The sequence below is a fragment of the Oncorhynchus kisutch genome, linkage group LG17 (genome assembly GCF_002021735.2).
Source record: "Oncorhynchus kisutch isolate 150728-3 linkage group LG17, Okis_V2, whole genome shotgun sequence".
Taxonomy (NCBI): Eukaryota; Metazoa; Chordata; class Actinopteri; order Salmoniformes; family Salmonidae; genus Oncorhynchus; species Oncorhynchus kisutch.
The window spans coordinates 65,291,458-65,302,930 of record NC_034190.2 but is presented as its reverse complement, the minus strand read 5'-3'; the positions used below and the strand labels follow the sequence as shown (position 1 = coordinate 65,302,930).

The following is an 11,473-nucleotide window of genomic DNA, read 5'->3' as shown; positions in this document are numbered from 1 at the left end:
TATGGTTGTATTATGTATTTATTGGCCAGTGAGCAGGTTTAAAGTTAGACACATGCACACACAAGCTCATCTTACAAGAGAAGATAAATCATTAACAAATGTGTCCTTTTATTTATTGAAATATGGCCCAAAATGATTGACCTGAGGTCTAATAAAATGGTTTAACTGAAACATTTTCCCAGGAAGTACTAGAAGTGACCAGTTTTGGATACTTCCATGCTTCACCAACTGCTCAAATAAAATTTATTTTAGAACATTGGCACAAACCTTGATGCTGTGGTCATTTTATTATTGACCATTAGTATATCCAAGAAATGCCCTCAAATATAACACAAAGGTTGACTTTGGAGTTCCTGACAACAGTTTACTGCACTTGCCTTCATGGCCAAACCAATGGACATTGGAATAGTGAATGAACATGAAAGTGGTGTGTAAGATGCCACCATCTGAAAGGTGAATACATCACCGCTTGGATCTATCTATAATCAGCAGGGCATGAGTGGCTCAGTGAAATAGGATGTTCTTGTGCTTGGTGTTGGGGATCTGCTCTCTGCTCTTCAGCCTCCTGACAGCCTCCCTCATGTGCTTGGGCTGCAGGGGAGGCGTGTCCCCCCACTTCTCACACACATCCAGAGCTGCAGGACCAAACAGAGAAGCATGTCAGAGTAATCAAAATGCTTCAAAACCTTCGTTGGTGAAGATACAAGACAAACGATCCAGATCTCATATCTGGCCAACTAGTCAATATTAACTCAGTGGTGTCCCCCACTGACCTTCCTCCACTATTTCTCCAGCGAAGACCTTGGAAATACCAGACATGGCGATAACCACATTTTGAGAGACTGAGGATCCTGTAATGGACTGTATCAGCTGTATCAACCAGGTAAAGAAAAGCATACATTGAAATACAAGCATCAGTGAAATGTAATATTAAAATGGAACGGATTCTGATTAAATATAATTACATATGTGCCTAAAGGTCTTACCCTCTTGATGGCAGCTTTGGGGAAAGCAGAGCGTCTATACATCTCATAGCGGTTAAGCTGCTCCTCAGAGAAGGATGAGACCAAAACCCTGGACAACACCAGAGGGAAAAAATGTCATGTATGAATGCTTGCAACAAATAATTGTCATAGTGCACAATTATTTGTTGGAACTTCCTCTTAACACAAATTACAGTATCAGAATCTTACTGCATCTTCTGAATCTCATCCTCGTCAACCTTTTGCCGCTTCTCCTTTTTCTTCTCAGGCTCAACTTTTAGTTTTTTGGAAGCTGGTTGATCTGAGGTTCCCTCATCCTCATCATCTCCAGCAACAGAGTCCTTCAGCAGGTCATGCAAAGTAAACAAAGGATTGTAGATATATACTACTATATCTTGAATGTGGATGTAGGGCCAATGTTTCAATATAGTTATTCTAACAAGCCACTTACCGGTTTGTGTTCGCGTTTGAGTGATTGTGAGGAGGAATCTTTTGATTCGGTGTCTGCATCCGAGGTCACAGGCACTTCTTCAGTGTCTTCGGTTTTAGGGCTTTCTCTAGCAGCCAATGAATTCTCAGAGTTGGATTCAGTCTTTATCCTAGCTGGGTCTGCCATAACTCATTCGAAATCTTACCGCACCAATATAATGTATAATTATGCAACAGTCAAAACGGAAATGTTTGACTCGAGAAACATCAACAAGTTAGCTAACTGCTAGCAAACAACTCCACAGCCACCTACGCTCACTTACTGTCCTCGTGACTTACTATCCTCGTGGAATTCTACGTACCACGTTTATTGATCAAAAAAACAAAACCGTTACTTTTGCAAAATATTAGCTAAAGCGCGAAAGAGAAATGTTTTGAAGCAACATCAAAAAACAACATGGAGAACATTCAGGCCGGAAGCTGCTGCTGAAATCAACTTCCGGCTTAAACCCTCTATTGTCCTTTAAAGTGAGAGCATTGACAACAATAATATATATGTGGCGGTGACATTAGAAGTATTTAATTACAATATATATATATATATATATATATTATAATTCTGTCCTTTCTTTGTCATTTGAGAAAAAATGCACATATTCCGTTATATTTGGTCCAGTGCTTTATGTACAGTGGCGTATTTCCATTCAACTAGTCATACTTGTTACAGTGTTTGTTTAAATGGGAAAGAAAATACTAGGCTCTTTTTTAGATGATCAGTGCTCTAACTAAATGTAATTTGATAATCGACGTTTTAAACTATATTAATATGTCAATAGCCTCGATAATTAACTTTAAAATACATTTAACTCTCTGGAACCAATAAGGGTATTTTTTGTTTTATGATTGCTCCTTCAGCGTCTCTCAAAAAAATGTCAGGAGAAAGAGAGAGTTAGCGTTGGACATGTAACCGAAAGGTTGGGTTCGAATACCGGAGCTGACAAGGTGAAACATCTGTTGCTGTGCCCTTGAGTAAGGCACTTAACCCTACTTTTCTCCAGGGGTGCTGACCTAATATGGCTGACCATGTAAAACAGCACATTTCCCTGCATCTGTCCAGTGTATGTGAAAATAAAACATATTTCTTTACCTTTATTATTGCACCCCTATGGGAGGGCAGCTCAGCCCAGTCCAAGCTCATCTCTGTCCTGACCACCCAATGGTGGAACCAGCTTCCCCTAAAACTAGGACAGCAAAGTCCCTGTCCATCTTCTGAATGCACCTGAAACCCTACCTCTTCAAATAGTATTTTAAATAATCCCCCTCCTCACCTTGAACCACCCCGCCCTTTCTAACGCTGACTTTATTGATAGCCACTTTATTGAGGAGGTGTTTTATTTATTTAACCTTTAGACTAGGCAAGTCAGTTAAGAACATATTCTAATTAACATTGACGGCCTACGCCGACCAAACCCTAACCCGTGTACTTATTATGCCTGTCATATGTGGTTGTCCCAACTAGCTATCTTAAGATGGATGCACTAACTGTAAATCGCTCTGGGTAAGAGTGTCTGCTAAATGACAAAAATGTAAATGTAATGACCATGTACTGTGCACTTCAGCACTTATATATTTTGTACATTGAAAAATGTTCTGGATGAATTATGTGCTTTTATAGTTGTAGGAATATGATTATTATGTTCTTCGACATTGGTAGTAGAATATAATGGAATACAATAATCACCAACTAAATACAATAATGCAAGATTATGAACAAACTGATTGATCGACGTCGTCAGAAAGGGGCAGTTTTGAGGAAGTGACGCGCGCTTGAGACAGGGCGAAGGAAGTTTCATTTGGCTCTGTGGTGCTTAACTAAAGTTTTCCCCGGAGTCACAGTGGGGGATTAGACATTCTGTGAAATTGTAACGCTGGAGAGACTGATCCAGCGGTGGAGGGAACCATCGTTTTCTTCGGCGTTGAAAGAACAAGTACGCCTGTGAGATTAGTAGAGGACCGCAAAGGATTTTTTCTCCCGCTTTCCAACCCCCTCTTTCCCAAATCCTCCGACCCCCTTCTCGATCCGAGATGGGGAAGGAGCAGGAACTCCTAGAGGCGGCGCGCACAGGAAATCTTGCCGCCGTGGAAAAGCTTCTCTCTGGGAAACGACAGTCGACTGGAAGTGGTAGTGGATCATCGGGGACTGGTGGAAGCAGCAATAGCAGTGGTCACAATGCTTCGCACCCGCTTTCCAGCCTTCTCAGGTAGGGGAGAGCAGCGGATGAATGGAAGGCAGAGCGAGATGGTTCCGACCTAGACCTAGGTGGTCATAAAGTGTGTTGTAAACGGCAAAGCCACATTCAGTAAACAACCCCCCTGATCAATCATTTTATTGTATTTTGCAATCACAGCAGTAGATATTCATTTGCTAATTTGCATCCATGCAGTGGACCCTTGCCATGTTTAAAAATAACACATTAACGTTGCATGCGCAATGGAGTGCCTCTTTGTTAGATGATCGTCAGTGCAAAATACATAAATAAAATGCCACATGCAGCAGAAACCTTCTTACATACGCAAGATATTAATATGTTACCAGTATGTCGTATTGCAAACTCTAGTCCTCCATTTAATCGTAGCTAACTAGTCAATGGTTTTGGTTTGTCTATACATTTTGGACCGTTGTCATTGAGAAAAATTGTCTACAAACGCCCAAACATAATTATAGTATTTTTATCATATTGATGCCAGACCCATTAATTCTCATATGCCAAGATTAATTTGGTTCACATAAACCGCGATAAAGGCAATGAAACACGAGCTGTCAGTGAAATGGAACATTATTCTCCTGGCATTGTTGTTCCATGCCCTCCCGGAGCTAGTCTCTACTAGCAAGTGGGTGGAATGCAGTGTGTCGGCGGCCTGGGCAGTTGCATGCTGTTTCTTACTTGATCATGCAGGGAACAATATTGGTTTATTTGAACCACAGTCCATCTTGCTCAGGGTTCTTTGTGCTGATAGGATTACATAGGCATAGATGGAGTGCACTTGAATGCCCACTGAGTGGTGACAATGTCAGAAGTAATAATGTTGGTGGCACCTCTACAGCCCTTTCAGGTAAAGGTTGCAAGAGAAAGGGAAACATTGAAAACACAATGACCTAGGCTACCTCAAGCCCTATGAGACTGTCAGTGCCATTTCCACTGGGCTTGGAGTCATTCATTGCCTTGGGACCTGTGGTGCCCTTTTGTCTACTCAGTAACATACTCCAAGCGGCTTTAAACCTGCCATGTTAATGGTCCTTTGCTACTTGGCAAGCTAGCAAAGGGCTGTTGGGTTGGTAAAGCACCTCCTGACCTTAACCTCGTACAGAAAATGCACAAGGACCAACTGCCCACCCCTACACAGTAAAGTTTAACATGGAAGATTGGAGGTAACATGGTCATAACATGGAACTTCCTCTTAAACTCTCAAAAGGTTTTATGCCATGATATGCCTTCCATCTCATGTCTTTGGCTAAGAAACCGTGTTAACCACGGAAAGGGCTTTAATGTTATTTTTCATTCTGGACCAAATAAACCGATGACAATCAGAATGCTGGCAACATACAGGTGCGCAGCAGCCCTGTCAATCAACCTCCTACAGTGGGGAGAACAAGTGTTTGATACACTGACAATTTTCCTACTTACAAAGCATGTAGAGGTCTGTAATTTTTATCATAGGTCCACTTCAACTGTGAGAGACTGAATCTAAAACAAAAATCCCAGAAAAATCACACTGTATGATGTAATTAATTTGCATTTTATTGCATGACATAAGTATTTGATACATCAGAAAAGCAGAACTTAATATTATTGTAACTTAATAGGTACAGAAACCTTTGTTTGCAATTGCAGAGATCATAAGTTTCCTGTAGTTCTTGACCAGGTTTGCACACGCTGCAGCAGGGATTTTGGCCCACTCCTCCATACAGACCTTCAGGTTTCGGGGCCGTCGCTGGGCAATACGGACTTTCAGCTCACGCCAAAGAATTTCTATTGGGTTCAGGTCTGGAGACTGGCTAGGCCACTCCAGGACCTTGAGATGCTTCTTACGGAGCCACTCCTTAGTTGCCCTGGCTGTGTGTTTCGGGTGTTTCGGGTGTTGTCATGCTGGAAGACCCAGCCACGACCCATCTTCAATGCTCTTACTGAGGGAAGGAGGTTGTTGGCCAAGATCTCACGATACATGGCCCCATCCATCCTCCCCTCTACGGTGCAGTCATCCTGTCCCCTTTGCAGAAAAGCATCCCCAAAGAATGATGTTTGCAGGTTGGAGTCTGTTTGATTGAGTGTGTGGACAGGTGTCTTTTATACAGGTAACGAGTTCAAACAGGTGCAGTTAATACAGGTAATGAGTGGAGAACAGGAGGGCTTCTTAAAGAAAAACTAACAGGTCTGTGAGAGCTGGAATTCTTACTGGTTGGTAGGTGATCAAATACACATGCCATGCAATAAAATTCAAATTAATTACTTCAAAATCATACAATGTGATTTTCTGGATTTTTGTTTTAGATTCCGTCTCTCACGGTTGAAGTGTACCTATGATCAAAATTACAGACCTCTACATGCTTTGTAAGTAGGAAACACTGCCGATTTTGCAGGTTATCAAATATTTGTTCTCCCCACTGTATAAGCCTCATCAGGGTGCCTACGTCTCGTGGCTGAGACAAGTGTTTGCTAAAATCCCCAAGGTGATGCATCGCTGTGCTACTCATGCCAGGCTGTACACTACACTGACTGTACTCTAGCTAATTACATTAAACCTTCTTAATCGGAAATTCAGGGATGTCATGATTCAGTCAAGGCTGCCTCCATCCCTGCCTCTCTGTTACTGATCTGTTTAGGCGGGCATTGACTGAAGAGCCCATTGTATCATCTGGTCTGGCTCGCTTAATCAATGGCTGCCAACCTTCCTCTTGGAAATGATTGGCTAGCACTTGTTGGAAATAAATAAAAACGATGGTCTAACCATTGACTGTTAAAAGCTTCACTACTGCAGCCTAATATCACTCAATTCTCTGAAAGGCTGTGGGCCCTTCAGCCTTTAAAATATACCATTAGCATTGCCTCTAAGTATATGTGAGCTATACAGATTTATTGACATGTTTACCACAGAGAGGCTCAGGGGTAGTGTTTGCTGTTGTATGTGACATTTAATTTAGCACATGTAATGAAAATGTCAATATGTTTAGGGGCATGAATGTGAATTACCATTCGTTTGACAACACTGTTCGTAAGGTTTTAAATGTAACCAAACTCAACCGTTTATCATTTCCAGTGATGAAGACATGGATGTCTCATGGTATGGGGTGGTATGCAAGATTGGTCAACTTTGAACACCTTGTGAAAAAATACACTTTCTGACCACTTCTTCCATGGGCAAACATGTATGGAAAGTTTTGTTTAAATCAAAATGAATTCTGTCATAAAGTGATTAAATTCAAATGGATTTACCCTAAAGATGGTTGGTTGGTCTGTGTAGTGTGCAGCTTGCTCAACTTATTTTCATGATGGAAAAGCACTAACCTATAGGCCTAGGCCCAAGTCTCTGCATATTCTACTTTCATGTTGCACTTCTTCCCACCAGCTACTGGAACACTGACATCTGTTTATAGCACAGGCACAGCATAGGTAGTTGCTCTTCTTTGCATAACGCATGCAACAGTTTTTTAAAATTCCCACATTTACTATCATCATTGGCGAAGGTGTGTTGTGTTTGTGCTGAATGTTTTGCAGTTCTTTCTTTGGAATGGAGCACGTGTTGAGACTTGTTGCTTTTGTAACTAGGCAGGAGCACAGCTTCGCTCTGCAGATTGTCTACTTTTCCTGAATGCCTGAATGGAAAACTCAATTGGACAGACACAAGCCCATCATGTTCAGAAGCCCCACATGTGCTTTGTATTACTCTGAAACAGAAAGATAATTGAATGGAATGGGACTGGCACTGGATGGCATTCCCCGCAGCTATCATGGTAGGAGACAGGCAGCCCTGTCAACATTACCTGCTCCCTGCTCGGCATCAATAACAACCTTTCAGACTGAACAGCAGCAGAATGGTGCCTGATAAGGCTTCCTGATCACCAGGGTTGGATTCAATGACATTTCACTGTCAATGCCAGAATAACCATGTGCTATTCAGTTCACATTTCAATATAGTTGACCACCACTGTTTTTTGACTACCACTGTCTCATCCTCTACAATAAACACGTGATTGGCCCTAGGCCAATGGAGGTGCTTTAATCCAGTGGTTTAAGACTAACTAAAGAAGCAGAAGTGGTGAAACAAATGACTGAATCTGAATGTCATACATTAACTGCAAGCTATGCCTTTACAAATAGTGTACTGTACATTTACTGCAACATAATGCCATGATCTCACTTGGGCTCCATGACCCGTCTCGATCCTGGAGGTCCACAGGAAGAACTCCTCTCCGGAACTTCCTGTACCAGGTTGTCCAAACAGCCCCAGCTGCAGTGGCTGGGCCAGGGCCGGGGTAAGTTGAGTCCATGGCAGGCCAGGGAGAGCAAGAGAGAGCCTGGCCTTCCCACTTACGGGAAATTAACAGAGGAATGCATGGAGGAGCACTAACCGAACTGACACTCACCAAGCTTAGGCCGATGAAGGGCTGTGTATTGTCTCTTAAATTAACAGCAAGCTCCTTTATCCCATTTACACAACATATAGAACAGCCATTTTTTATATTTTTATGAGTCCTCAAGGACCAGTCTGGGCATTTTCTAGGCTCAATGTCCAAGTAAAGAAAGAGCTGTCAGCTGTAGAAAAAACATTCTTAAATGCATTCTCTTTTCTCCAAATGGACTCTTTAAAAAAAAAATATATATTTTTATAAATATATATATTTTTTAATAGTACAATAGGTAGAGATGTAACGATTCACCGATACGCATCAGTCCCCGGTTCAAATGCAAGGTCTGGGGGACCCCAAACCTATCCAAATGTATCACACATCGGTCAGAAAATCTTATGAATCGCCTGTTCACTAAATAGTTTTGCTCATATTACTTTTTTTACCTTCCGAAAATACCTAATATTTTGTGACAACTGATGCGTCCTCTTCCTCAGTGTCGAACTGCATGTAACTGTTGACAGTCATTGATCATCAAGTAGTTTTGAATGCTGAACAACACAGGCAATATCAGTAGCCTGGACAAACAGTGCGCTGCTTCACATGCTGACCATGCTAGCTAGCTAGCTAGCTAGATGATTATTAGCGACTAGGGTTGCACATTTTGAGGAATATTCAGAGTTGGAAACTTTCTGTGGGAATTAACGGAAATGCATTACCGTTCAAAAGTTTGGGGACATTTAGAAATGTCCTTGTTTTTGAAAGAAAAGTTTTAAATTGTCCATTAAAATAACATGAAATTGATCAGAAATACAGTGCAGACATTGTTAATGTTGTAAATGACTATTGTAGCTGGAAACATTTAAAAACAAATTTTTTTTAATGGAATATCTAATATCTAGGTGTACAGAGGCCCATTATCAGCAACCATCACTTCTGTGTTCCAATGGCATGTTGTGTTAGCTAATCCAAGTTGATCATTTTAAAAGGGTAATTGATCATTAGAAAACCCTTTTGCAATTATGTTAGCACAGCTGAAAACTGTTCTGATTAAAGAAGCAATAAAACTGGCTTTTAGACTAGTTGAGTATCTGGAGCATCAGCATTTGTGGGTTCGATTACAGGCTGAAAATGGCCAGAAACATAGCACTTTCTTCTGAAACTCGTCAGTCTATTCTTGTTCTGAGAAATGAAGGCTATTCCATGCGAGGAATTGCCAAGAAACTGAAGATCTCGTACAACGCTGTGTACTACTCCCTTCACAGAACAGCTCAAACCTTTTCGAACCAGAATAGAAAGAGGAGTGAGAGGCCCTGATGCACAACTGAGCAAGAGGACAAGTACATTTAGTGTCTAGTTTGAGAAACAGACGCCTCACACGTCCTCAACTGGCTGCTTCATTAAGAAGTACCCGCAAAATACCAGTCTCAACGTCAACAGTGAAGAGGCGACTCCGGGATGCTGGCCTTCTAAGCAGAATTGCTTAGAATCTCAGACTGGCCAATACAAATAAAATATTAAGATGTGCAAAAGAACACAGAAACTGGACAGAGGAACTCTGCATCTGCTCCTCCCCTCCGGCGTACGATGTCGCCAGAATACTAACCACTGGGCCTGGCATTCATCATTACGCACACCTGGCACTCATCATTAAGCCCACCTGTTAATAATTTATGATTGACACCTGGACTTCATCACCATCATCATTTCCTCCCCTTTATGTCACTCTCTTATGTTCACTCACCAGTTGGTATTATTTTTGTGTACTGGTGTGTAGCCACATGGAATTGTCTCCTTCCTGGTTTTGTTGTTTTATTAAATGTTCACCTGCTTCCCGACTCACAGATCCATTATTACATGAGTTCACGTGGAATGATTTCACTGAACAACAAAATAAATGGAATATTGAATGATCCCCAATGATCCATCGCATCTCCCAAATAAGTTTTCAACATACATCTGTAATGTCTAGAAACTAAAGCTTTGGTTGTCTTCCTCTCAGGCTTCCATGTCTTCTCCCAGGACCTCAATGTCCACCTCTTGAACATCAGACTCTGAGGCTTCATCTTGACTGTTACTTTCCAACCTTGTTGAGGATGGCTTGTTGTCAGGCTCAAAAAGCTTCATTTGCCCGGATGGCCACCAATTTTTCAACCCTTGTATTGGTCAGCCTGTTGCATGCTTTGGTGTGTGTGTTCCCAAACAGGGACCATTTGCGCTCTGAGGCGACTGATGTTGTTGGGATTTGGAGGATGGAGGCAACCGGGGAAAGAGCCTCAGACCCACAAAGTCCTTTCCACCAGGTGGCTGATGCAATATGGCAGTTGTGCCAACATATCTGATTTCTATCCCAAAGCCCTTGCTTGGAAGTGTACTTCACCAGACTGCCAAGAACCTTGCCATCATCCAGGCCACGGTGGCGAGACAAGGTAGTGATGACACCATAGGCCTTGTGGATCTCTGCACCAGACAGGATGCTCTTGCCAGCATACTTGGGGTGTATGGGCTTCAGGCAGACGTCGTCACGTATTTTGATGTATTTCAGAACTGCAGTTTCTGCTTGGAGCAACAGTGAAGTGGGCAGGGGAGTACATGTTTCTTCTCTAACATCTGCAAGCAGTCTGAACATCAGACAGAATGGCATTGTCTCCCTCAAACCGTGCATTGGCTACTGCTATAGGTTTCAGGAGTTTCAGGCTGCTTACCACTTCCCCCAAAATACATCATCCAGGAGGATCCTCTTGATGGGGCTTTCTGTATCGGCAGACAGTGATATGGACATTTCTTGGAGAGACTCCTTCCCCTCCAGGAGACTGTCAAACATGATGACAACACCATCCCAATGGGTGTTGCTGGGCAGCTTCAATGTGGTGCTCTTATTCTTCTCACTTTGCTTGGTGAGGTAGATTGCTGCTATAACTTGATGACCCTTCACATACCTAACCATTTCCTTGGCTCTCTTGTCACCAGTTCAAATACCTTCTCTGGTCCAAGGTCATTGATGACTGCCTTCAGCTCATCTGCAATGTAGAGACTGGTGTGTCTGTTGTCCCTTGTGTCTGTGCTCTTGTAAAATACTGGTTGAAGGGTGGAGATGATGTAGTTAATTATTCCTTGCCCACAAATATTCAACCACCCATCAGAGAAGATTGCAATAGTCTGCTTTCTCTATGATTTGCTTGACCTTCACTTGAACTCTGTTGAACTCTGCGTGCAGCAAATTAGTAGATAAAGCATATCTGGTTGGAGGGATGTATGCTGGGTGAAGAACATTCAGAAATCTCTTCCAATACACATTGCCTGTGAGCATCAGAGGTGAACCAGTTGCATACTGTACACAGCTCGAGCAAGAGCATTTCTCTAACTACGTTCCAAAAAATCTTCTGATTCCAGGAGGACAATGAGCTGTTGCTATTGATAAGGTGTCTGATTCACC

The 11,473-nt window shown here is 42.2% G+C and overlaps 2 protein-coding genes across 10 annotated transcripts in view; one reads left to right on the top strand and one right to left on the bottom strand.

The window, feature by feature from the left end:
• Positions 1–86: 86 nt before the first annotated feature.
• On the bottom strand, positions 87–1,919 carry taf11 (TAF11 RNA polymerase II, TATA box binding protein (TBP)-associated factor). Its single transcript, XM_020506591.2, has 5 exons — positions 1,435–1,919; positions 1,194–1,324; positions 987–1,074; positions 774–870; positions 87–635 (listed from the first exon to the last, which is right to left on the bottom strand). The coding sequence occupies exons 1-5, from the start codon at positions 1,597–1,599 to the stop codon at positions 505–507; spliced, it is 612 nt and encodes a 203-aa protein (XP_020362180.1). The 5' UTR covers positions 1,600–1,919; the 3' UTR covers positions 87–504.
• Positions 1,920–3,254: 1,335 nt separating this feature from the next.
• The window catches only part of LOC109908109 (ankyrin repeat and SAM domain-containing protein 1A), a 116,858-nt gene continuing 108,639 nt past the window's right edge, over positions 3,255–11,473 (top strand). For all 9 annotated transcript variants that reach the window (XM_031794366.1, XM_031794364.1, XM_031794365.1 and 6 more), the window contains exon 1: positions 3,255–3,673. In XM_031794366.1, the coding sequence (XP_031650226.1) occupies positions 3,498–3,673 (176 nt within the window). In that variant the 5' untranslated portion in view covers positions 3,255–3,497. The remainder of the gene's footprint in view (positions 3,674–11,473) is intronic.